The sequence below is a fragment of the Trachypithecus francoisi genome, unplaced genomic scaffold (genome assembly GCF_009764315.1).
Source record: "Trachypithecus francoisi isolate TF-2019V2 unplaced genomic scaffold, Tfra_2.0 Lachesis_group8, whole genome shotgun sequence".
NCBI lineage: Eukaryota > Metazoa > Chordata > Mammalia > Primates > Cercopithecidae > Trachypithecus > Trachypithecus francoisi.
Genome location: NW_022681473.1, coordinates 11897325 through 11924054, shown reverse-complemented (window position 1 = coordinate 11924054; position 26730 = coordinate 11897325). Strand labels below are relative to the sequence as shown.

Below are 26730 nucleotides of genomic sequence, written 5' to 3'. Positions count from 1 at the left end.
CCCTGGGTGTGAACATTTGACAGCATCCAGGTCCTGTAGAGTTGTCTAGGAGAAGCCTGACCCATGATGTCCTTTCCGCTACTCACCTGCCATGAGCCCCAGTTCTGAGCTGGAGGGGTGGGGGTAGGTGGAAGGCGGATAGGGTCAGTGCCTCACCTGGCCAGCTTCAGCGTGGCAGAGTCCATGGGGGTCCTCGCAGCCTTGTGTCTCTAGTTGGTCCAGCTCTGGTCTATTCCATGCTATTCCGTTGTCATGGGCAGGACTGGGTTTGATGAAGTTGGACCTAGGTGTATCCCAGCCTCTCCTGCCTTCCCTGGTTCCTGTCGTCTTTCTGCGGTGCTCAGGGCTTATGTGTCCATCTCTTTGAATGTTGAGTCTACTCCACCCTTCAGGGATCAGGGCTTCCTGAGCTCAGGGTGGAGGTGCTGTTGTCTGTCTGGCTTCCAGGCCCTGGACTGGCAGTGTCCCCCAACACCCCTGTCCAGCTATGCCAAGCCCCCTCCTTTTCTTTCTTGGCCTCTGCCCTGTTTGTTCTGTGACTGGCCCAAGAGAGGGGTGTGGGCTGGCAGGTGTCCCACATAGAGCCTGGAGGCAGCATCCAGGCCTGGCTGACTCACTCCAGGGCCCCCTGCCCACTGCCCCCAGTCAAGCTGGGTCCCCTTCTTCCTGCCCAGCTAAGGCAGGGCCTGGAAGGGCACCGTGGCAGGCCCTCTATGATGCTCCTGTTGCCATGGTAATCCTAGGTGAGAAGGCCATAGCATTCTGTGTCTGGCACCTCCAACCATCTCCCCAGCTCTGCTCTGCTGCCCCAAGAGATGGCTCTCTGCTGGGGAGCTCGAGAGCTTGGAATCTGCTGCAGTCAAAGTCTCTTCCATGTGGCCAGGTGCAGTGGCTCACGCCTGCAATCCTAGCACTTTGGGAGGCTGAGGCGGGTGGATCACTTGAGGTCAGGAGTTCAAGACCAACCTGGCCAACATGGTCTCTCCTAAAAATACAAAAATTAGCCAGAAATCACTTGAACCCAGGAGGCAGAAGTTGCAGTGAGCCAAGATTGTGCCACTGCACTCCAGCCTGGGCAACAGAGCAAGACACTGTCTCAAAAAAAAAAAAAAAAGTCTCTTCCATGCAGGCCCCATCCTTTGGACCTCCCTTCAACCCCAAGAGAGACCACTACCCTAGCAGGTAAGACTCTACCTCTCAGAAACTGACCTCTACTGTAGAGCTGATAGTGGGAAAGGGCTCAGGATCCAAAATCAAAAGACCTAGTTCCTAGTATCAAGCCATTTATAGCTGTGTGACCTTGGACAAGGCAGGCCTTGAGCTTTAGCGTCCTCCTCTGTAAAATGTGGATAAACATGCCATACTGAACCATCCTTCAGTAATACCTCCATGACTTTCTGTGGGTTGTTCCCCTGATGTGTAATGCTCTTCCATTCTTCTCAGCTCCGTGAACTCCTACTCATGCTTCAAGACCCAACCCAGGCCGGGCGCGGTGGCTCAAGCCTATAATCCCAGCACTTTGGGAGGCCGAGACGGGCGGATCACGAGGTCAGGAGATCGAGATCATCCTGGCTAACATGGTGAAACCCCGTCTCTACTAAAAATACAAAAAATTAGCCAGGCGAGGTGGCGGGCGCCTGTAGTCCCAGCTACTCGGGAGGCTGAGGCAGGAGAATGGCGTGAACCCAGGAGGCGGAGGTTGCAGTGAGCTGAGATCCCGCCACTGCACTCCAGCCCGGGCGACAGAGCAAGACTCCGTCTAAAAAAAAAAAAAAAAACCAAATGTCCCCTTGTCGGTAAAAATTTTCCTGCCCTCTGTGCACTTGGCACAGATCTTAGGCCTTGCCACTCTGTGTTAGAGTTATTTAAGTGTTTCCATAATTTTTGGCTATGAATACGTACAGGCAGGAATCAGATTAGGCTCAGTTCTGGAAGGAGAAATGGTTTGGTGAATATTTTCTTTGCGGAACAGAAAGCAGAAGAGGGCGACCCTGATTGGGTTGGGTGCCATCTCTGCGGGGGTCAACCTTGGGACTCTTGTTCCAGGCACGGCTTGGGTCAACCAGCATTCATGACTTTGCTATGTGCCTGAGCCGTGCCTGGCTAGCTGGGGACATTTTCATAGCTGAGACCCAGTAGGAGAGACCATGACTTGTGCCAGGGTGTGCCTGTCTCAGCTCTGGGGCAGGGCCAGGAGCAGCTGCTCATGGAATGTCTCTGGGGACATACTGGGGCCTCTGGGAGGGGAAGGGAGACTGGGCATGCACTGTCGATGGTCCTGGTGGTACTTCTGGGATATTGCCAAGGAACCTGCGGTTCAGGGAGCAGGGAGGAAGGACTCCACTGTCTCCAACTCCCTCTTATGGCTCTATGGCTGCTGGTCGGGGTCAGGGAGATGAAGGAGTGCCAGCTCCGTGGTCTACACTGATCCTGACCAGTGAACCAGGCTGCCCCAGCCAGAGCCAGCTAGTCAAGCACGCCCTCTAGTGGCTATCACAGGGAAGACAAGAACTTGTCTCCACAAAGGCAGGATTTTCCTTTACCCCTTCAGAGAGTACGGAATGAGCATCAATGTTCCAGGCATGGTGCCAGGCATGTGTGTTAACTTTAGTTAAAACATACTTATTGGCCGAGTGTGGTGGCTCACTCCCGTAATCCCAGCACTTTGGGAGGCCTAGGTGGGAGGACTGCTTGAACCTAGAGTTCAAGACCAGCCTGGGTAATGTAGTGAGACCCTACCTCTACAAAAAAAAAAATTAGCTGGGTGTGGTGGCATGTGCCTATAGTCCCAGTGACTTGGGAGGCTGAGATGGGAGGATTGCTTGAGCCTGGGAAGTGGAGGTTGCAATGAGCCAAAATCACACCATTGCACTCCAGCCTGGGTGACCTTGTCTCAAAAAAAGATACATATATTTTTATATATTTATTAATATATATTTATGTGTATAAATAGATGTATACATATAAATAAATATATTTGTAATATAGACATATATTAATACTTATTTGTATATGTTAATATATAAACATATAATATATATTTATTAATCATCTTCTAAATGGAAATCTCTCTCTTGAGTTTCAGGATGTGTGGGTGGGGAAGGCAATACAGGATAGGGAAATAACCCCTTAAGCAGTGACTCAGCACAGGCTGTAAAATTAGAATCACCTGGAGAACTTGAACAATCCCAACACCTTGGGTCCATCCAGACCAATCAAATCAGAATTCATAGAGGTCAGGCACAGGCACCAGTGGTTCAGAGAGTTGACAAACACGTGTCGCATCCATCATTCTCACTCAGCTGCCAAGGTAGGCATCGTTGTCCTATTTTGCACACGAGGAGACTGAAGCTGAAGTGAACCCGTTTCTTTCCCCGTTTCAGTTGAGGACAGCGATGGGGCAGCGGGGAGGCAGTAAATACTCCTACAAGGCTGCCTCTACAGAGATTCTTATAATAACAACAGCTTTATTGTTTGCCATGATTAGAAAAGTATTCAAGGTCATTGTGAAATAGTGGTTTTTTTTTTTCTAGGCAGATAATTATATAAAGGCAAAAGTGGTGTGTAGGGGTGGGGGACAAGGGGAGGGACAGCATTAGGACAAATACCTAATGCACATGGGGCTTAAAACCTAGATGACAGGTTGACAGGTGCAGCAAACCACCATGGCACATGTATACCTATGTAACAAACCTGCACACCATGTATACCCATGGAACAAACCTGCACACCATGTATACCCATGGAACAAACCTGCACACCATGTATACCCATGGAACAAACCTGCACACCAGGTATACCCATGGAACAAACCTGCACACCAGGTATACCCATGGAACAAACCTGCACACCAGGTATACCCATGGAACAAACCTGCACACCAGGTATACCCATGGAACAAACCTGCACATTCTGCACATGTATCCCAGAACTTAAAGTGAAAAAAAAAGTGGTGTGTAGAAAAATCACCTGCAATCTCAGCATAGTTAACTCTTAGTACATTTCAGAGAGAGGGTGACAGGAAAGGAAGGAGGCGAGTGGGTTTACTTTAAGGCACAAGGTCATATTATAAATCAGGGCTTCTGGAAGTGTAGTCCCAAGACCACACACATTATAATCCCCTGCAGTGCTTGATTAAAATGCAACATCCCTAAGGCCACAGACTCAGACTCCGGAGAAAGATCCAGAAAACTGCACATTTAATAAACATTTGGGCGAGTCTTATGGCCTCTAAAGACCAAGAACCACTGCTGCCTGGAGCTCTGCTCTCTTCACTGAACAATACAAGAGGAGTGTGTAGGTAGACACCCATCACTCCAACAGCTTTGGAGAACCCTTGAGTATGGATTGATGTATTAAAATTTATTGAATCACATGCTGAGATTTTCACCAGCTGCCCGTGGGGATCTGGGCACTTATTCCCATCTTGCACTGGCTGGAAGCCAGCAGCATAAACTTAAGGGCTGTCCTGTCAACCCCCACCAGCCCCGGCAAGTTCTCACCCCCTACACCAGCCCCGGCAGGCTTCTCCTTCCATCTCTCTGAAGCAATGTACTAATGGGCCCTGCCAGCCAATCACAGCCAGAATAACATATGATGTCACCAGCAGCCAATCAGAGCTCCTCACCAGTACATGCAGAATTCTGTCATTTTACTAGGGTGATGAAATTCCCAAGCAACACCATCCTTTTCAGATCAGGGCACTGAGGCCGAGAGAGGAACTGAAACCCACCCAGGGTCACCACACACAGGTGGCAAGGCTGGGACCAGAAACCAGGACTGGTGACTGCAGCCTGGTATTCATTCTTTCCACAGCCCAGAGAGCTGTCAAAGACCCCAGGGCCTGGTCAGAGGCACCTCCTTCCTGGAGAGTTCCTGGCACAGGAGTTGAGGCTCAGCACAGCCCCCTAACCCCCAACTCTCTCTGCAAGGCCTCAGGGGTCAGAACACTGGTGGAGTAGATGCTTTGGCCTCTGGATTTTAGGGCCATGGTAGAGCGGGTGTTGCCCTAAATTCCAGCCCTGGTCTCAGTCCAACGCCCTCCAAGAAGAAATTAGAGGGGCCGTGGCCAGGCTGTGCTGGCCGTTGCTTCTGAGCAGATTACAAGGAGGGACCAAGACAAAGACTCCTTTGTGGAGGCCCTGGCTTAGGGAGTCAAGTGACGGCTCAGCACTCACGTGGGCAGTGCCAGCCTCTAAAAGTGGGCAGAGGCATTGGCCACAGAGTCCCAGGGAGTCCCACCAGCCTAGTGGCCAGACCTTCTGTGGGATCACTGGATCCACCTGGAACCCCACCTGTGAGTACAAGGTGCCCCAGGTGGACTGGGCTGGGGCGTTGAGGCCTTCAGGATTGGATGGCCGTCTTGCATATGTGTGTGGGATGTGCACACACAGGCAGCACATGCGTGGGTGTGTGGGCACCTGTGTGTCTGTGCAAAGGCCCTGAGGTGGGAATGAGCTTGGTGTGCATCAGGTACAGCTGGCCAGTGCAGCTGCAGCAAAACACATAGGGAAAGAATGGAGGTGACATCAATCACTGCTTCAGTAAATTTTCATCAAGCGCCTTCTATGAGAACACAAGAGGAGCTTCCATTCTGAGGAGGAAACAGGCAGTAAACAGGCAGATATCCTGTATAATTTCAAGTAGTGAGAAGTGCTCTCTAGAAATATCAAGCAAGGTGAGGAGACAGAGAGCACCGGTGGCAGTGGGGCTCTATTTCCAGGTAGGATGGTTGGGAACATCCTTTCTAAAGGGAACCTTGAGTGGGAAGGAGCCATGCAGGTATCTCAGGAAGACCTTCCTCCAGGCAGGAAGATCAGCAGGTGGAAAGGCCCTGGAGCCACCATTCCACAAACATCGTTTGAGCGTCTCTACCAGCTAGGTTCCGTTATGGGAATGGGAATATGGTGGTGGACAGAGCTGCCTGGTGCTTTCCATACTTCTCACACTAGAGTGGTTGAGAGAGCTTGGGAGTTAATGAACAAGATGGGCTGAGAACACTGCCTAGCCCAGAGGACCTGAGCTTAGTGTGTAGACATTGCTGCTGTTACTGCCTTTGTCATTGTACAAATTATTTATTTATTTATTTATTTATTTTTAGACAGAGCTTTTGCTCTTGTTGCCCAGGCTGGAGTGCAATGATGTGATCTCAGCTCACTGCAACCTCCACCTCCTGGTTCAAGCGATTTTCCTGCCTCAGCCTCCCTGAGTAGCTGGGATTACAGGCACCCGCACCACACCTGGATAATTTTTTGTATTTTTAGTAGAGAAGGGGTTTCACCATGTTACCCAGGCTGGTCTCGAACTCCTGACCTCAGGTGATCCACCCGCTGCAGCTTCCCAAAGTGCTGGGATTATACGCATGAGCCACCGTGCCCAGTGATTATAGAAAGTTAAAGGCACATGGCAATGCACACGCCTATCTACATCTTCCCTTGCCAAAGCAATGGGCAGCCTCTGGGCTCAATTTCTTGGGTTTCCACCTCCAACAGGCAGTCAGAGCTGGCAGGGCCTTGGAGACCACTTCATCCACCTCCCAGGGTCCCTATGGGAGAGTTGAGGCCCAGAGCAGGGAAGGGTCCTGGCAGGCTCTGACCAGGGTCTCTGATCCCTACCAACCCCCAATCCGTGTCCCTCTCTACTAGGACCCAAGCCCACCTGCTGCAGCCAAGTGCCTGGCAATGACCATCACCTACACAAGCCAAGTGGCTAATGCCCGCTTAGGCTCCTTCTCCCGCCTGCTGCTGTGCTGGCGGGGCAGCATCTACAAGCTGCTGTATGGCGAGTTCTTCATCTTCCTGCTCTGCTACTACATCATCCGCTTTATTTATAGGTAAAGCTGGCAGGGCTGGGGTGGGGGGCCTGGGAGGGATGTGGTGGGGGCTGGGAGCTCCTGGGGGCCTCCCAGCCTGCTCAGGGGCCCATGTACCAGTTCACTACAAGACTAAGCTGAGCGCCTTACCAGGTCCTGGGCACCGGAGCTGAGGCTGGGGCTGGGGAGAGAAAAGAAGTCAGACTGAGAGGCTGCTCAACCCAGGCCAGCAGGGTTTTAGCCACCCTTCCTCCAACCCCAGGAGGAGCCCTGGAGCCCAGAACTTGTCTGGTGCCACTCAACTGGCCTGTTTTATTGAATCCCACACAGACTCATAGGCCCACATGGTACAGAGAGAGAGAGAGAGAGACTCTCACTGTGTTGTCCAGGCTGGTCTCGAACTCCTAGGCTCAAGCAATCCCCCTGCCTTAGCCTCCCAAGGTGCTGGGATTACAGGTGTGAGCTACTGCGCCTGGTCAACCACATGGTACTTTTTTTCTTTTTTTTTTTTGAGACAGGGTCTCACTTTCAGCTCTACAGTAGAGGTCAGTTTCTGAGAGGTAGAGTCTTACCTGCTAGGGTAGTGGTCTCTCTTGGGGTTCAAGGGAGGTCCAACGGATGGGGCCTGCATGGAAGAGATTTTTTTTTTTTTTGAGATGGAGTCTCACTCTGTTGCCCAGGCTGGAGTACAGTGGCACGATCTCGGCTCACTGCAACTTCTGTCTCCTGGGTTCAAGTGATTTCTGGCTGTTTTGTATTTTTACAGCCTGCACTCCAGGCTGGAGTGCAGCGGGGGCGATCTTGGCTCACTGCAACCTCTGCCTCCCAGGTTCAAGCGATTCTTCTGCCTTAGCCTCCTGAGTAGCTGGAATTATAAGCACACACCACCACGCCTGGCTAATTTTTTTTTTTTTTCTGTATTTTTAGTGGAGATGGGGTTTCGTCATGTTGGCCAGGCTGGTCTTGAACCCCTGACCTCAAGTAATCCACCGATCTCGGCCTCCCAAAGTGCTGGGATTACAGGTGTCAGCCACTGTGCCCAGTCCACATGATACATCTTTTAAAAATTATTTTTTAATTAAAATGTTTATCTAAGGCCAGTAGCAGTGACTTATGTCTGTAATCCCAGCACTGTGAGAGGCCAAAGTGGGGGGAATCACTTGAGCCTGGGAGTTCGGAATGGGCAATATAGTGAGACCCCATCTCTACCAAAAATTTAAAAAATTAGCTGGGAGTGGTGGCATTTGCCTGTGGTCCCATCTACCTGGGAGGCTGAGGTGGGAGGATGGCTGAAGCCTGTGAGGCTGCAGTGAGCTGTGATCGTACCACTGCACTCCAGCCTGAGTCACAGGCTCTCTCAAAGGCAAACAAAATAATGTTTATCTAAACAATAAAATGTAGGACAAATATAATCACAGAATATATGATAGCATTTTAAATTGAAAAAGCATTAGTGATTACATGGATTGTAAAATATCAAATACATAAAATTCTTGTGTTTCTAATAATGCTAGCAACAAAGCACATTTGGTTTTTACTAGGGCACCAAGGTACTTTAAAAAAAAAGTTAGAGCCAGCCACAGTGGCTCACACCTGTAATCCCAGCACTTTGGGAGGCCAAGGCAGGAGGATCACTTGAGTTGAGGAGTTTAAGACCTGAGCAACATAGAGAGATCCTGTCTCTATAAAAAATTTAAAAATTGGCTGGGCGCGGTGGCTCACGCCTGTAATCCCAGCACTTTGAGAGGCCGAGGCAGGTGGATCATGAGGTCAGGAGTTCAAGACCAGCCTGGCCAACATAGTGAAACCCTGTCTCTACTAAAAATACAAAAATTAGCCAAGTGTAGTGGCACGTGCCTGTAGTCCCAGCTACTCAGGAGGATGAGGCAGGAGAATTGCTAGAGCCCGGGAGGCAGAGGTTGCAGTGAGCCGAGACCATGCCATCGTACTCCAGCCTAGGTGACAGAGTGAGACTCCGTCTAAAAATAAAAAATAAAAAAATGATCTGGTCGTGGTAACTTATGCCTGTAGTCCCACCCAGCTTCTCAGGAGGCTGAAGCAGGAGGATTGCTTGAGCCTAGGAGGTTGAGGCTGCAGTAGGTCATGATTGTGCCACTGTACTCGAGCCTGGGTAACAGAGCAAAAGCCTATCTCAAAACAAACAAACAAAAACCAATAAACCAAAAACATTTATCTAAACAATAAAATAGAGGACAGATATAATCAGAATATATGACAGCATTTTAAATTGAAAAAGCACTAATGACTACAGTGGATTATAAAACATCAAATACACGAAATTCTTGAGTTCCTTATAATATCAATAAGAAAGCACATTGGTCTTTGGTTTTTACTTGGGCACTAATGCATGCTGAAAAAAGTCAGACTTCATTTTTTAGAGCACTTTTAGGTTCACAGCAAAATTAAGCAGAAGGTAGAGTTCTCATGTGTCTCTGCTCCTCCCCCTGCCCCCAGCCTCCCCACTATCAACACCCCCACACTACAGTGGCAGATTTATTACAATCCTTGAACCCACATTGACACATCCCCATCACCCAAAGTTCATAGCGTACAGCAGGGTTCACTCTTGGGGCTGTACATTCCATGGGTTTTGATAAATGTGTAATGATGTCTCCACCATGGCAGCATCAGGCAGAGCAGTTTCACCGCTCTAACAAAATCCTCTGCCTATTCATCCCTCTTGCTAAAGCCAAACACTCTGTTTCTTTTTAGAGACAGGGTCTTGCTCTGTCACCCAGGCTGAAGTGCAATGGCAATCACAGCCCATTGCAACTTCCAACTCCTGGACTGAAGTGATCCTCCTACCTCAGCCTCCAGTGGCTAGGACTGCAGGCATATGGCCATCGCACCCAGCTAATTTTTTTTTTTTTTGAGACGGAGTCTCGCTCTGTCGCCCAGGCTGGAGTGAAGTGCTGCCATCTCGGCTCACTGCAAACTCCGCCTCCCGGGTTCACACCATTCTCCTGCCTCAGCCTCCCAATTGGCTGGTACTACAGGCGCCCACCACCACAGCCCAGCTAATTGTATTTTTAGTAGAGACGGGATTTCACCGTGTTAGCCAGAATAGTCTTGATCTTCTGACCTCGTGATCTGCCCGCCTTGGCCTCCCAAAGTGCTGGGACATCCAGCTAATTTTTTGTAGAGATGGGGTCTTGCTATGTTGCCCAGGCTGGTCTTGAATTCCTGGTCCTGCCTCAGCCTCCCAGAGCTTTGGGATTACAGGCGTGAACCACCGTGCCCGGCCCAAACACTCTGTTTCGACCTGCTTTTAAACAACTGACCCCTGGCTGCATTCAAAGGGTCAGGGTGTCTGAAACTGGCCTCTGCAGCAGGACCTGAACTACATATCTCCCAGTGGCCAGTGTGAGGATTCTCCCCACAAGAAACCACTGGAGGGGGCCTCCTCTAGCCCGTCCGGGTTAGGGGCTGCACGAGGAGCATCATGGACCTGGCTCAGGCCTCAGGAGGGGACCTGGGCTGGGGAAAATGTGGGACAGCATCGAGGCAGTCCCACTCCTGCAGTAAGTCATGATTGTGCCACTGCACTTGAGCCTGGGTAACAGAGCAAGATCCTATCTGAAAACAAACGAACAAACAAAAACCAATAAACCAAAACATTTATCTAAACAATAAAATAGAGGACAGATATAATCACAGAATATATGACAGCATTTTAAACTGAAAAAGGGCCGGGCTCGACCTGGGGACAGTCTCAGCCATCTCCTCGCTGCGTCCACACATGTCCACCCCCACACCCACCCCCAGGCTGGCCCTCACAGAAGAGCAACAGCTGATGTTTGAGAAGCTGACTCTGTACTGCGACAGCTACATCCAGCTCATTCCCATTTCCTTCGTGCTGGGTGAGTTCCCCCTTCTGGCTGTTCTGGGTCCCCGTGGCCGCCCAGGCTTCAGACAGGCCAGGGGAGGACCACGAGGAGCTGAGGCAAGGGGCTGTCGTGGGGGAAGCGGGGACGCCAGCGGCAGGTCGGCGCCTCTCTGTAGTTCAGGGAAAGGTGTGGACTGCAGCCAGAGAGACTGAGGTTAGACGTTAGGTAAGACGTCCTGCTGTTAGCAATGAAAACCCCATTTTCTGAGGGAAGCGCTGACATCATGGTCCCTGGAGCCCCTGCGCGGGAGGGGAGGGTGTCTGGCGGATTTCTGGGACCAGCAGGGGGACCCCCGCGAGACAGAACCCTTGGAGCTCTCGCGCCTCCATGAGAGGCTCTGCCTGCCTCCCGCTCCTGAGCGCCTTCCAGGAGGGTTGGGGGCTAGGCCCGCTCGCAGCAGAAAGCTGGAGGAGCCGAGGCATCACCGGGCGCTGGGCCCTGGGCTCTGGCCGCAGCCTGGCCCCTCGCCCCTTGCCCCCCGCCCCTCCTGCCCAGGCTTCTACGTGACGCTGGTCGTGACCCGCTGGTGGAACCAGTACGAGAACCTGCCGTGGCCCGACCGCCTCATGAGCTTGGTGTCGGGCTTCGTTGAAGGCAAGGACGAGCAAGGCCGGCTGCTGCGGCGCACGCTCATCCGCTACGCCAACCTGGGCAACGTGCTCATCTTGCGCAGCGTCAGCACCGCGGTCTACAAGCGCTTCCCCAGCGCCCAGCACCTGGTGCAAGCAGGTGGGCTGCTCCGGAGCAACTGGGTGGATGAGGCGGAGCCAGGGGCCACGATGGGCTCCGCTGCAATGGAAGATGGGTGGAGCCAAAGTCCCCCGGACTCGGGGATCGGGTGGAGCCAGGAGTGGGGTGGAGTCAAGATTTGGGGGTCCAATTGGGCGGGACAGAGTCAGGTGTCTGAAAGTGGGGCGAGGCCAGGAGCCCACCCTCCGAGAGTAGGAGTCTGAGGCAGGGCTAACGACCCTTGAGGGATAATGGAAAGAAGGACGATGGCTTGGGAACTGGTGAGGTACTAGGGTCTACCTCCCTCTGCCCTTGCCCCTTCTGATCTCCGGTTTCCACTCTGGAGGTATGGGACATTGGTCTCTGACTCCCCCTCAGCCTTGCCTGAACTGGTCCTGGTTAATAAGACAGACCCAGGCTAGGCGTAGTGGCTCTCGCCTGTAACCCCAGCGCTTTCCGAGGCGAAGGTGGGAAGATCGCTTGAGCCCAGGAGTTTGAGACGCCCCTGAGCAACGTAGGGAGACCCCCATCTCTACAAAAATTTTAAAATTAGCAGGGCATGGTGGCTTGTGCCTGTAGTCTGAGGCTGAGTATCGGGAGGCTGAGGTAGGAGGATCACTTGAGCCCAGGAGTTCCAGGCTGCAGTGAGCTAGGATCACATCACCGCACTCCAACCTAGGTGACAGAGCCAGACCCAGTCTCTGGAAATAAATACCCTGCCCACATGCTCAGCCCAGAATAGCACACAGTAGGTGCTCAGAAATTTTGTTGTTGTTGAAAGAAAGAAGATGGCAAAGGAGTGCTGAGGTTCCTATAGGTCAGCAGGTCCTGGCCTGGCCACCGGATGCCAGCCATCCCTTCTACAGGTTCTCCCACCCACCACTTTCTTTACTCCACTCTGCAGGCTTTATGACCCCGGCAGAACACAAGCAGTTGGAGAAGCTGAGCTTACCACACAACATGTTCTGGGTGCCCTGGGTGTGGTTTGCCAACCTGTCAATGAAGGCGTGGCTTGGAGGTCGAATCCGGGACCCTATCCTGCTCCAGAGCCTGCTGAACGTGAGCCCACTGTGCAGACAGGGCTGCCGCAGAGTGGGAAGGGTTGTGGTCCACAGGAAACAGGGTTTCCTGCAAAGAGAAGGCTCGAGCTCCTGAGAGTCTTCCCAGAGCCTGAGGTGGGGTTGCAGAATCTTTTCCAACAGCATTCCACAGCCCGAGGTGGTCCCTCCTCAGATGCCCCTCCTTCCTCTCTGAGTCTGTGAGGTCCTGGTTCTTTTTTGATAGATGAGGAAGCTGAGACACAAAGAGGTTTAGTGAGCTGCCCATGACCACATAGCCAGGAATGGACCATGAGTACCAGGCCCTGGTACTTGGAGAAGAGTGGGGGCGAGCCCAGGGTGGGGGCAGGTGGTGTTCAGAACCCCATCCCTCCCTGCTGCCCCCCAGGAGATGAACACCTTGCGCACTCAGTGTGGACACCTGTATGCCTACGACTGGATTAGTATCCCACTGGTGTATACACAGGTGAGGACTAGGCTGGCGAGGCTGCCCTTTTGGGAAACTGAGGCTGGAAGGACCAAGGAAGCAGCTGGGATGGGAAGGGTTCACCTAGAGGCTGAGTAAGGCTCCCCCAGGAGTTGGGTCCACACTTTGAAGTTGGGTCTAGACTTTGCAGTGCCGAGTTCTTAGAGACCAGGCTCCTGCCTGACCCAGTCCAGTAGGGGTGGTGTGATTATCCCCATTTTAAAGAGAGGTTGGCCAGGCGCAGTGGCTCACGCCTGTAATCCCAGCATGTTGGGAAGCTGAGGCAGGTGGATCACCTGAGGTCAGGAGTTCGAGACCAATCTGGCCAACATGGCAAAACCCCATGTCTACTAAAAATACAAAAATTAGCTGGGCATGGTGGCGCATGCCTGTAATCCCAGCTACTTGGGAGGCTGAGGCAGGAGAATCGCTTGAACCCGGGAGGTGGAGGTTGCAGTGAGTGAAGATCGCACCGCTGCACTCCAGCCTGGACGACAGAGCAAGACTCTGTCTCAAACAAACAAACAAAAAAAGTCGGGGGGGTTAACAGAGACTCTAAGTCACGTGAGTGTGCAAGTCAGAACAAGGCCTCGGTCTCCTGTCTCAGACTCCCAGCCCCGGGAGCATCCTGATTTAGCGTTCCCACCTAGCCCTTTGCTGCTGCACCCTTCTCCTCCTTCTCCTCCTCCTCCTCCTTCCAGGTGGTGACTGTGGCGGTGTACAGCTTCTTCCTGACTTGTCTAGTTGGGCGGCAGTTTCTGAACCCGGCCAAGGCCTACCCTGGCCATGAGCTGGACCTCGTTGTGCCCATCTTCACATTCCTGCAGTTCTTCTTCTATGTTGGCTGGTTGAAGGTGAGCCTCTCCAGGGCCCCTCTCGGCTGGAGGCATGGCCAGAGGGGTCATGGCCAGCAGCTGCCTGAGACGAGGATGCATTGTCAGGAAAGGAAGGTCTCACGGGTAGAAAGCAGCGAACAGGGCCCCGACCACAGCCCTCTGGTCTGCACATTCCCATGTTGTTACATATGAGGAAACTGAGACTCCAGCGGGGCCTTCTTGAGGCCTGGGTCTGCTTCCAAGGCTGCATCCAAGGCCCAGACTTAGCAGCTTGAGGGACAGGGAGAGCTCAGTCAGTCTAAACATTTGCTGCTCCCTCAAGAGAATATTCTTCAAACGTTTGTCCGGAGAATAGGGGAATTCATGGAATTGGAGTGGCAGTGGCAGGCCCTGCTGGTGAGGACCCTTCTCATCTCTGCTTAAAACAAAGCCCTGAGGCCGGGTGCGGTGGCTCATGCCTGTAATCCCAACACTTTAGGAGGCCGAGGCGGGTGGATCACCTGAGGTCAGGAGTTCGAGACCAGCCTGACCAACATGGTGAAACTCCGTCTTTACTAAAAATACAAAAATTAGCCAGGTGTGGTGGCGCACGCCTGTAATCCCAGCTACTTGGGAGGCTGAGGCAGGAGGATTGCTTTAACCCGGGAGTCGGAGGATGCAGTGAGCTGAGATTGCGCCACTGCACTCCAGCCTGGGCAAAAGAATGAAACTCCGTCTCAAACAACAACAACCACCACCACAAAAATAACAAAGCCCTAAGGTTCACTAGCCCCCGCCCTTTACAAGGCAGATTGGCACCACCTCTCCTTATTCAAGATGCCTGTTGGGGTGTCTTGTTCCTCACCTCAAGCGGCTTGTCCAGGTATTCCCTCCCCACCACTGCCAGTACGCCAAACAGGAGTTCTGAATCACAGTTTTCTCTCCAACTCTTTATCTTTCCTTCCTTCTGTTGCCCACCCACTCTCTCTCCCTTCCTACCTTCCTTTATTTTTTGGTAGTGGGGGTGTAAGTCTCCGTCTCTGCCCTTCCTGTCGCTGTGACTCACACACACACACACACACACACACACACACACACATATGCATGCATTCCTATTCCTCTAAATTCCCCCTGCCCCCAGTTATCTTTAGTTTCTACAGATCAAAACAAATCACACTTTTATGCTTGAAATTCTCCAAGGTGCCCCAGTGGCCTGCAAGATGTCCCCTGGACCCCAAAGGCAGAGGCGTGCCACCTCTTCGGGGCTTTGTTAGGGCATTTTAGAGATTGCTATCCAGGAATCTGCCCACCTAGACTGCCCTTTAGTTCAGCCCAGCTTCAGTATATATCTCTGTTGCAGGAATGAATAAAATCATGCAGCTCCAGGTAAGATACATGAGGTGAGATAAAGGTGGTGACTCAGCCGAGTGATACACTCAGGGACAGCTGTGGGTGTTCAGGGAAGAACTGGCTCAGGAGAGTTAGAGGGGCTGTGTCCAGAAGTGTGTGGGTGCCCACAGGTGTGGGGGGCTGGAGCCCTAAACTCTGGCTTTGAAGACAGTGGTCAGGCAGGAAGGGCATCATGTGGTGTGGAAATGGCAGCAGCTGAGGTTTAAGTGGGGAGGCTGGCTTTGAGGAGTTCTGCCTGAGGGTTTACAGAGCCTCACCTGTCCCCAAGGTGGCAGAGCAGCTCATCAACCCCTTTGGAGAGGATGATGATGATTTTGAGACCAACTGGATTGTCGACAGGAATTTGCAGGTATGGAGAGAGGGAGAGAGGCCATACCATGGACCTTCCCCAAAGTGGACCCAAAGAGAGGACCCCACTGTTCTGTAGGGAGGTCTCACAGTGAATGATCACCCCTTCCCCTCCTCGCTCCTGCAGCCAGCCATTCACTCACAGGCTTCTCACCTCAATCTTTGAGGCTGCAGGCAGGCACCCATCTCCCCATTTCACAGACAGGGAAACTGAGGTCCAGAGAGAGGGAGAGATTCCTCCAAGTCATCAGGCACGTACAAGGTCCTGCCTGGGATGACCTTTCTGTGGGACTTCTTCTGTCCCTGGTGACCAGGTGTCCCTGTTGGCTGTGGATGAGATGCACCAGGACCTGCCTCGGATGGAGCCGGACATGTACTGGAATGAGCCTGAGCCACACCCCCCCTACACAGCTGCTTCCGCCCAGTTCCGTCGAGCCTCCTTTATGGGCTCCACCTTCAACATCAGGTGTGGCCAGTACCGGGGGTTGGGTGGGAAGCCCCTCCTAGTGCAGGGGTCTGCCTAGGAACTTAGAATAGCACTAGGTAATACATACTGGGTGCCTCAGTAAGTGTCAGGCACTGTACTATGCTCTTTATAAATAGTAACTATTTTTTCCTCCCAATAATTTTAGTTTGTTATCCCAAGTGTTCAGGTGATTAAAGTACAGGTTCAGAAAGAGTAAGTTGCCCAAGGCCACATAGCTAGCAAATGGTGCATCTGCTACTTGAAGGACAGCCTGTGATCAGTGATGCAGTGGAACGTTAGGACCTGGCTCCTGTCATCCAGAACTATGTTTTCTTTTCTTTTTGAGACAGAGTCCCGCTCTGTCGCCCAGGTTGGAGCGCAGTGTCGTGATCTCGGCTCACTGCAACCTCCGCCTCCTGGGTTCAAGTGATTCTCCTGCTTCAGCCTCCCCAGTAGCTGGGATTACAGGTGCCCACCACCACAACCGGATAATTTTTGTACTTTTAGTAGAGACGAGGTTTCACCATTGTTGGCCAGGCTGGTCTTGAACTCCTGACCAGTAATCTGCCTGCTTTGGCCTCCCAAAGTGCTGGAATTATAGGTGTCAGAACTATGTTTTCTGATAAGCTACAGTGCTTGGATGGGAAGTGGAAGTGGGGTTCCCTGGGATGGGGAAGGGGCAGCAAACATGTCCTAGCAGGCAGCCAGGCCATCACAGGTACCTCCTGAATTGACTTTGTCCTACCGAGTAAAGGGCTCAGGCCACCCACAGCAGCCAGACTTATCCTCACATGGTCCCACTTCCCTGATTCCATCTGAATCCCTCTTGAGCTGCAGTGGGCTGAAGGGCTATCCCAGCTAGTCCTTTCTCCTCAGGACAAGAGTTAAAAGTCCCTTGGAGAGTGTTGGGCACATGTCAAGGTTCATACTCAAGGTTTTCTTCCACAGTATCCAGTGCTGTTCTCCGCTTGTTCTTTTCTCTTTCCGTTTTTTGTTGTTTTTTTTTTTTAACGGAGTTTTGCCCTTGTTGCCCAGGCTGGAGTGCAGTGGCACAGTCTCGGCTCACTGCAACCTCTGCCTCCCAGGTTCAAACAATTCTCCTGCCTCAGCCTCCTGAGTAGCTGGGATTACGGGTGCCTGCCACCAAGCCTGGCTAATTTTTGTAATTTTAGTAGAGACAGAGTTTCACCATGTTGGCCAGGATGGTCTCAAACTCCTGACCTCAGGTGATCCACCCTCCTTGGCCTCCCAAAGTGCTGGGATTACAAGTGTGAGCCACCATGCCTGGCTGCTTGTTCTTTTAAGAACCAAGTATCCTACTAGACTGCAATCGAGTTTAACTAGAGTCTATAGTTTGAGGAAGAGTTGGGAAGGTGATCAAATGAAGGCTGGAGGCTTGCTTAGGTCATAAACATTTCTGGAGGATGACTTTGAGCCCTACATGGTCTGTACCCCAGCAGCTGAAGGTGTTGGGGGGGAAGGCTGAAAACAGAACAATAAAGCATAGACCTTGTCTCCAAGGAATGCGCAATTTACGGAGGGAGCTCAAACCCAAGCCTCAAACTCTGGATACAAGGTACAAAGTACTGGACATCTAGGAAAGGGACAGAACATGGAACACAGTCACCTTTGTCTGCCTGGAGGCAGCTTCCAGCAGGGTCTGGAGCTGGGCCATGGAACATGGGAAAAATCTGAACTTGGGCAAGGGCAGGCCATACTCTGTGGTAGATAAGCTTTCCCTTGCAGGGTAAAGGTCTTGGGCTCCTGGGATGCCTGTTGCTAGGAAGCCAAATTTCCCTTTGTGGATGTCGCTCCCAGTTGGAACCACAAATCCCTGGCATTGCCCAGAGTCACTCATGGGCCTCATCTGCACCACTCATGCCAGGGCACCAGTGTTTCTGACTGCCTGGAGTGGGAGATTTTAAAGGGGAAGTGAATGATGAGGAGGGCTTTACATGCCAGGCAGGGGTGGTTGAGGGGGTTGGGTGTTAACTCTGGTCAAGAGGGAGTCAACGAACAGTGAGGTGAGCTGGGCCTGGAGGGATCACTGGGAGGTACAGGACGGATCAGGAGAGAGGTGAGAGCTGGGGTTTTGTGAGGAAGATGGTGTGGCCTTGGCTTGGGCCAACCGAGAGAGAGGAAGGGGTAAGGGAGAAGGCCAGGTGTTAGTCCTTTGTCCACTGGCCCAGCCCTGCATCTGCTGCTTCTTTCCAGCCTGAACAAAGAGGAGATGGAGTTTCAGCCCAATCAGAAGGATGAAGAGGACGCTCACACTGGCATCATTGGCCGCTTCCTAGGGCTGCAGTCCCATGATCACCATCCTCCCAGGGCAAACTCAAGGACCAAACTACTGTGGCCCAAGAGGGAATCCCTTCTCCACGAGGGCCTGCCCAAAAACCACAAGGCAGTCAAACAGAACGTTAGGGGCCAGGAAGACAACAAGGCCTGGAAGCTTAAGGCTGTGGACACCTTCAAGTCTGCCCCACTGTATCAGAGGCCAGGCTACTACAGTGCCCCACAGACGCCCCTCAGCCCCACTCCCATGTTCTTCCCCCCAGAACCATCAGCGCCATCAAAGCTTCACAGTGTCACAGGCATAGACACCAAAGACAAAAGCCTAAAGACTGTGAGTTCTGGGGCCAAGAACAGTTCTGAATTGCTCTCAGGGAGTGACGGGGCCTTGATGGAGCACCCAGAAGTATCTCACGTGAGGAGGAAAACCGTGGAGTTTAACCTGACGGATACGCCAGAGATCCCCGAAAATCATCTCAAAGAACTTTTGGAACTATCAACAACCAACATACACGCTACACTAAAAGATCACGTGGATCCTTATTGGGCCTTAGAAAACAGGTCTGTCCTCCACCTGAACCAGGGGCACTGTATTGCCCTGTGCCCCACCCCAGCTTCCCTTGCTCTGAACCTACCCTTCCTCCACAATTTCCTAGTGTTCCATCACTGCCAGAGCATGCTGGACCTACACCCAGCACTGGCTTGGGGTATATACTTGGCCACCTCCACAGGGATCCTAGAGAAGTGTTCGGGACCTTTTCTCACTTCACCCAAGAGCCTGGTATCACCAGGAAGACTTCTTGGGAGCAGGTGAAGGAAGCTGAGGTTGTGCTGACCAGAGTGCTGCTAGAGAACTGTCCCAGGGCTGACAGGCCAGGCTTAGCTGAACAGATGTTATCACTGGCCCCAACTTACTTTGAGCAAGGGTGGCTGACCCAAAACCATGAGGTGGCAGTCAGCTGGATGACAGATGAACACTTCCCCATAACTATTTAGGGTAGTACCCAAGCACTACAGGAAAGGGTGGCCGGAACTGCCTCACTCCTACGATGGTGATGGTGACATTGAGGGTGTCCAGGGCCCTTAGGTCATTTTCTCACTGCCTGGGGGACCTCACCAAAATACTTCATGCTTCCTTGGGGTCAGCCCAAAGCTGGCACAAAATCAGATGTTTCCCTTTATTCCAGATTTCCTGGGCACTCTCACCCAATTGGAAACACCCCACTTCAGCCCCAATCATGTGGGGAGGAAGTGTATAACTTCCCTTTTCTGGATTCTCAGTTACTTTCAGTCAGAACACCCAGCTATTATAATTGAAAACTTAAAAGGGCAACAGTTTCAGTCTTGCTTCTAGGGCTAGACAGGAACTTGGCAAACATCTGTGGCTTGTTTAGGAAAGGATGTTATTTCAGAATCTTGTCTTGGGCTGGGTGTGGAGGCAGGCAGATCATGTGAGGTCAGGAGTTTTGAGACCAACCTAGCCAACACGAAACCCTACCAAAATAATACAAAAATCAGCTGGGTGTTGTGGTGCGTGCCTGTAGTCCCAACTCAGGAGGTTGAGGGGAGAACTGCTTGAACCCCGGAGGCGGAGGTTGCAGTGAGATTGAGCCACTGCACTCCAGCCTGGGTGACGGAATGAGACCCTGTCTCAAAAAAAAAAAACACAAAAAAAAGGATCCTCTCAACCTTTGCCCTCCTACTGCAACATTTTAGTATTTGAAATGAAGGTTCCTTCCATATTCACACTGTTAATTCTCTCCCATTCTCACTAGGGATGAAGCACATTCCTAACTTGCTTCCCAACGGGCATGCTTCGCCAGCCAGGTCCTCTCCAGTGTGTACACCAGCAGGACACTGAGCCAGTCACAGCCACACAGCTGTCCACACTGAAGAACATGTCCTGTGACAGCCTGAATCAAATGGTTAGCTTAACAGATAAAAAATCAGTAGTCCAGGGCTACTTCAGCCTTTAATGCCTTTCATTCATAAAAACTGTGAAAGCTAGACTGAACCATCGGAAACATGTAGCTCAGACACTGGATTGAGTCAGGAACCCTTCCTTAGTCCTGTCTGAAATCCAAGACAGGCATACCTTAGTATACTGCCCAAACTAAGGCGTTTAATAAATACACTCTGTTTCTTTTTGATTAGTGTGATTAGAAATGAACAACGGCACTTAAGGAATCTGAAAGATGGATGGATAGATTTCTGATTCATCCTAAGACCTCAAGACAACACCTGGGTACCAAATTTCTTTATTTGAAGGAATGGTACAAATCAAAGAACTTAAGTGGATGTTTTGGTACAACTTATAGAAAAGGTAAAGGAAACCCCAACATGCATGCACTGCCTTGGTGACCAGGGAAGTCACCCCACGGCTATGGGGAAATTAGCCCGAGGCTTAGCTTTCATTATCACTGTCTCCCAGGGTGTGCTTGTCAAAGAGATATTCCGCCAAGCCAGATTCGGGCGCTCCCATCTTGCGCAAGTTGGTCACGTGGTCACCCAATTCTTTGATGGCTTTCACCTGCTCATTCAGGTAATGTGTCTCAATGAAGTCACACAACTACAAAACAATGGGGAAGACAGTTAGTGGGCAGCTTTCCCAATCCCTAAGGCAAATGATTTCCTCCATTTATTTCCTGGGTTTCCAGTACTTACATGGGGGTCATTTTTGTCAGTGGCCAGTTTGTGCAGTTCCAGTAGTGACTGATTCACATTTTTTTCCAAATGTAAAGCACACTCCATCGCATTCAGCCCGCTCTCCCAGTCGTCATAGTCTGGTTTCTGAATGAGGAGGATAGGGTAATGCATCTCTACCAACTAACCCACAAACCAGCAAGCCCGTCATCTCTAACCACCACGCTTTGGCAAAAGGGACATTACTATTTCCCTAATTTAGTTTAGATGGTAAGCCTAAAAAAACCACAAAAGGCAAAAGCGCAGTGTATCATCACTTTATCAGGGCAACTGCTAGTTTAAGTGATTTCTGATACCCAAACACTGCTAGATGATGAAGTATGACACCCCTAGGATCTTTTGTTCACCTTAATATCCTGAAGGAAGATTCGGCCACCTCGTTGGTTCTGCAGCTTCATCAGTTTCTCGGCATGTTCCCTTTCCTCATGAGATTGGTGAAGAAAGTATTTGGCAAAGTTCTTCAAAGCCACATCATCGCGGTCAAAGTAGTAAGACTGAAAGGAGAACACTGAATGTGTTATATTAGGGATCCCCAAGACAGGTAGCTGTGACAGTCTATGAGGCAAGATGGTCTAGATGGTCAGCCTAGGCTTCCTTTCTCAAGGCGCAGCATGAAGGGGTCAGTGCCCAAGGAAACTGGGGGCAGATGAGCTACTGGACTGAACTCAACAGTAATCTTTCTAATAGAAAACTGAAACTGGATCCTTCAAAGTTTACTTCAAGGAACCTTTAGATTATGGGCATTGCCTGGGGTGATGTCTTTAAGGATCTGTATTAGTGCACAGAAAACTTTCTTTCATTGTCTGATGAGAGGGTGCTGGGGTACTGACCCTGCACTTAGTCCTTTTCTCCTCCCTGTTCCTGGATTAACCATGTTAAAGCATGGTTAAAACAAAGAGCTCAGGAGCCTGCCAGCTGTACCGCGGATTTTTTTACAAAATTAAAAACCCCTACTGGGGGCGGTGGCTCACGCCTGTAATCCCAGTACTTTGGGAGGCCTAGACGGTTGGATCACGAGGTCAGGAGACCATCCTGGCCAACATGGTGAAACCCAGTCTCTACTAAAAATACAAAAAATTAGCCGGGCGTGGTGGCATGCGCCTGTAATTTCAGTTACTCAGGAGGCTGAGGTAAGAGAATCGCTTGAACCCGGGAGGCGGAGGATGCAGTGAGCCGAGATCGTGCCACTGCACTCCAGTCTGGGCGACAGAGCAAGACTCTGGTCTTCAAAAAAAAAAAAAATTAAAAACGCCCATGCAAGGTGACAAATGTGGGCAGTATGTTGATGCAAATATACTTTTATAATATTTATATCACAAAAATTTGATTTTCAGTTTTAGACATTTGATGTAGTCAAGTACTTCTGAAAGGCAGTGACAGTCACAGAAATACAGGCCTGTTTTCAAATCCATTTGGAACACATTCTTGGGATAGTTTGGACAATCACAAGGCAATTCTAAGGAAGACTCCCACGACACTGCCTAAGACCAAGATTTGGGAAAACTGATTCCACTGATCACTGAAAAATTTATTGCCCAGTAACTGTTGGTGGATTTTATCCAAGAACTGGAGGTTTATTACTTAGTCGGCCACACCTCTTACAATAAGATACATAAAAGATAAAAATTAAGTTCCCTAGACGCAAGGTCAGGTGACACTGCAGAAGGGACGATTTCTAGAGATATGCTTCAATGCAAGTGGAACTTAGAGATAAGTGGAGCCGAGAGGTGGATAGGGCTGCTCCAGAGGGATCTGCCCACAAGATAAGCCACTTCGCGCCAGCCCCCAGGGTTGGCTGTTCGACACCGTTACCCAGCAGGCCCGCCATACCTAGGGGGCTGGAGCTGGATACCTAAGCAAAAAACGCTGGGCTTCAGAGCCAACTGCCGGAGGCAGAGGAAAAGATGGGAGTGCAAAACTCCACCTTCCTAACCGCAGGACTGATCGCACGGGCTGACAGTTTTGCAACCCCAGGATTTCAGGACACCCAACTCTCCTTAAAAAAAGAAGGGTGTGCAGAAGCGGCCCTGGCCTAGGAGGGAGCCTTCCCAACGTACAGCCGAGAAGAACCAGCTGCCCCGACTTTCTGCGCCAGAGAAGTCCTCGGAAACCTCGAGCAGCCTCCATTTTCCAGAAGGGCGCAGGGAGGCGGGGGATCCCGCGGGTGGCCACACCCCCGGCCCGCCCCAGCGCGCGCCCCGGGAACCGCGCCTGACCCCCGCCACCGCCCCGAGCCGCCCGCACTCACCATGGACAGGTAAACGTAGGAAGCGTAGAGCTCCAGGTTGATCTGGCGGTTGATGGCGGCCTCTGAGTCCTGGTGGTAGTTCTGGCGCACCTGCGAGGTGGACGCGGTCGTCATGGCGGAGGCTAAGGACAGGCGGCGGCGGTGGCTGTGGCTGCGCGGCGCTGGAGCGGCGGCAGGGGCCTTGGGGCGGTCCGAGGACGCGGTGAAGAGGTGACGGAGGGCTGGCTATGGGCGGCCGGCCGGGACGGGGGACGAGCGCCGGGTTCCGTCCAAGCACTGTTGAAGCAGGAAACCCCGACGACTCTCGGCGAAGAACGTCTGGCGCAGCGGGTAGCTTGCGGTCTCTTATAGCGGCGGCGGCGTCAGGCCCGCCCCGGCCAATCAGCACCGCCCGCCCCGCGCCCGCTCCTTCCGGTGGGCGCGGGGCCCCGCCCCTGCGGTGGGGGAGGGGCGGCCGCTAGAGGCCCTCGCGCGCTCTGGCGGAGCTCGGGAGCGGGGACTGGTACCGGACTGCTTCGGGGACAGTGGTGTCGTCTCTGTGCCCCTGGGGTCCGTTTAGTGGAGTTGGAGGGAAGCTGCGAGGAGGCGCGGGAAATCCACCTCAGAGCCCCCCGCTCTAGGTGTGCCCGGGCCTTGGAACCAGCGGGGGCGGGGTGCGGGGGCGCATGGGGTGATCCTGATTTGGCTCCGGTTTTCCCGAACTAGCACCCTGAGGCTCCTGGCCCGGGGCATGGTGTTAAAAATCATAGCTGCGGGGAAGCCCTTGTGACATCTTGCTGCAGATTGAGAAGTTGGAAGGTGGAGACGCGGGCCTTAGGTGGTCGAGCGCACTTTCTCTTCCTCAAGAGTCCAAGAAGGAGCGCGGTGGAGGAGTGGGGCTCACGGCGGGTTTCGGGTCCGCCCCTGCCCTTCTGATCCGGCGACCACGTCTGCCTTTGGCTGAAAGCAAATATGGCTCCCAGTGCAGTTTCTGCAACAAAGGCTGGGTGGGCCGGGTTTCCGTAGGGATGGGGACCGCCTCCCCCGAGGGTCTTGGGAGTGAGCCACCGGGGCCTCCGAGAGAATCGCTGGAGTCGCTTCGCACCCAAGGGACACATCTCCGGTTAGAAAGGAGAAGCGACGTGAATCTAAAGGCGAAGCCCATGCTGAGGCCTTTTCAAAATGGCCTCTTACCAGCCACACTCACAGGAGCTTCAGGCTTCGGTGGCCCTGTAGGACAACCCTGGGGTGTCATTGGAGAGAAGCTGACCGGGTTGATGGCGGGTGACAGGTGAAAGAGACCCCGGAGGGGCGGGGCCAGTGTGTGTGGCATGCAGTTGAGTCCCAGGCACAGGGTGGATGTGAATTTATGGGTGGCAGAGCTGGAGCTAGGCCCTGCCGCTACCTAGGTCTTGGCTTCGAGGTCCACTGTTCTGTTGCATCTTTTGACGCGTCAGTGGAAGAACTATTAATTTCAGGATGCTCACAAACCTGCAGCTGGAAGCTAGACTTCCAAACCTTATTTTAAAAAAGCAACTCTACTGAAATATTAAAAACAAATTGCTAACGGAATTAGGGTGATTTCTTTTTCACGGTTTCATTAAAAAATGCACCTATGTTACCTACAGGAAACACGTTTTAGTGCTGCTAGAGCTACAAGAATAAGGTAAACAGAAGGATGCTGCTAGACCAGGAGTACCTTACCCAGTCTGGGATAGGAGGAGGTCAGGGAAGCCTTCCCTAAGCAAGACCCCTGAGCTAAGTTTGCAGAAAAAGTTAAAAGGAAGGTGAAGTGCAGGAGCGAAACAGGGAAAGGAATTTGGAGCAGAGTGAACAGCATATGCAAAGGTGTGGCAATGCGGAAATGCATGACCTCTTCAAGCTGCCTTAAGAAAGTAGGTTGCCTGGGGCTGGGCACTGTGGGTCACGCCTGTAATCCCAACACTTTGGGAGGCCAAGGCGGGCGGATCACTTAAGGTCAGGAGTTGGAGATAGGCCTGACTAACTAACATGACGAAACCCCTCTCTACTAAAAATACGAAAATTAGCCAGGTGTAGTGGCATGCGCCTGTAATCCTAGCTATTCTGGAGGCTGAGGTGGGAGAATCGCTTGAACCTGGGAGGCGCTTGAACCTGGGAGGCGGGGGTTGCAGTGAGCCGAGATCGCGCCTTTGCACTCCAGCCTGCAAGACAAAGCAAAACTCCGTGTGAAAAAACAAAGAAAGAAAGAAAGAATGTTGGCCTGGAAAGTACAGTGCATGTTGGGGGATACTGGATAGGGTGGAGAATAGGGGCAAGGTGGGGCAGGGTTGTGTTCCATAAAAAGAGGTTAAAACTTGATCCTGGAGACAACATAGAGACACCGCATTAGCTTTGTTTTTAGAAACCTTACACTGGAAATCTCTTAGAATAAGAGTATAGCAAAGTCACCATATATAGGATCCAAAGCTTTCCTTGATAGCAGTAACCACCAGTTAGAAAATAGGGGGAAAAAATGGAAAAGAAACAATGTTTTTCGGTTACATTGACAACAAAAGCTTAAAGTACCTTGGAATAAAGTTAACAAGAAATATACAGAGAAAACTATAAATGCTTACTGCTGGACCAAAAAAATCCAAAAAGCCTAGCATAAATGAAGAGGTACCATATTCCCAAATGGTTGGTCAGTCTTCATTTTTGTAAAGATGTCAGTTTTCCCCAAATAAATGTAAATTCACTGCAATTTCCATAAAAGGCAGTTTTTTGTTTTTGTTTTTCCTCAGCCATTACTGTCTCTGGGACAGTATTTTTTTTTTTTTTTTGAAACTTCACAAAATGGCTCTAAAGTTCATTTGGAGGAGTCAGTGTGTTGATAGATTTGCATTTAGTGCTATAATAAAAGTACAGTAAAGTGCTATAAGCAGTATGGTACTGGCACAGGAAGAGATGACTAGATTAATGTGACAAAATAGTCCTGCCCACCTATGTATGAGAAGTTGGGATATGCTAAACTGTTGTGTCAAATTAGGGAAGAAAGAATGGGTTTAACAAATTATGTTGAAACAATTGACAGTCATGTGGAGAAAAATGACTCACTCAGTATTTAAAAATACATTCCAGATAGATTAAAAATCCAAGTCTTAAAAAAAGTATAAAGTTTTGAGGAGAATGTATAGAAGATTTTTTTTTTTATAATTTTGGGGTAGGGAATGTTCTGAGGCTGTCAGAAGCCATAAAAGTACAGTTGGCAGATTTGCCTACTTAAAAATGAAAAGCTGTAAGACAAAAGATGTTGTCAACAAGGTTAAAACAGAGATGACAAATTGGGTTGATATTTGTAACTCGTATAAGTGATGAAGATTAGGAACTGTAATATATATTTGTATGTTTAATGAAATACTATATATGTATCACACTTTTTTTTTTTTTTTTGAGATGGAATTTCGCTCTTGTTGCCCAGCCTGGAGTGCAGTGGCTTGATCTCGGCTCACTGCATCCTCCACCTCCCGGGTTCAAGT

General features: G+C 51.2%; 2 protein-coding genes and 1 pseudogene across 5 annotated transcripts; 2 read left to right on the top strand and 1 right to left on the bottom strand.

Moving 5' to 3' along the window:
* The first annotated feature begins 1060 nt into the window (after window positions 1-1060).
* On the top strand, window positions 1061-20446 carry BEST1 (bestrophin 1). Of its 3 annotated transcripts, XM_033207430.1 has the most exons (11): window positions 4559-5296; window positions 6645-6832; window positions 10598-10692; window positions 11215-11448; window positions 12353-12507; window positions 12895-12972; window positions 13674-13826; window positions 15466-15546; window positions 15860-16011; window positions 18226-18864; window positions 20079-20446. In XM_033207430.1, the coding sequence occupies exons 2-11, from the start codon at window positions 6681-6683 to the stop codon at window positions 20095-20097; spliced, it is 1758 nt and encodes a 585-aa protein (XP_033063321.1). In that variant the 5' UTR covers window positions 4559-5296; window positions 6645-6680; the 3' UTR covers window positions 20098-20446. The 3 variants fall into 3 exon arrangements, with proteins under 3 accessions (XP_033063320.1, XP_033063318.1, XP_033063321.1); XM_033207429.1 differs by lacking the exons at window positions 4559-5296; window positions 20079-20446 and adding an exon at window positions 1061-1182 and having other exon boundaries at window positions 18226-19572; XM_033207427.1 differs by lacking the exon at window positions 20079-20446 and having other exon boundaries at window positions 4551-5296; window positions 18226-19572.
* A 99-nt stretch (window positions 20447-20545) lies between these two features.
* On the bottom strand, window positions 20546-23601 carry FTH1 (ferritin heavy chain 1). Of its 2 annotated transcripts, XM_033207432.1 has the most exons (5): window positions 23431-23452; window positions 23255-23393; window positions 21354-21500; window positions 20968-21093; window positions 20546-20872 (listed from the first exon to the last, which is right to left on the bottom strand). In XM_033207432.1, exons 2-5 carry the CDS (start codon window positions 23366-23368, stop codon window positions 20708-20710), a joined length of 552 nt encoding a protein of 183 aa, XP_033063323.1. In that variant the 5' UTR covers window positions 23369-23393; window positions 23431-23452; the 3' UTR covers window positions 20546-20707. The 2 variants fall into 2 exon arrangements, with proteins under 2 accessions (XP_033063323.1, XP_033063322.1); XM_033207431.1 differs by having other exon boundaries at window positions 23255-23601.
* On the top strand, window positions 23367-25306 carry LOC117080684 (annotated as a pseudogene).
* Window positions 25307-26730: the final 1424 nt, after the last annotated feature.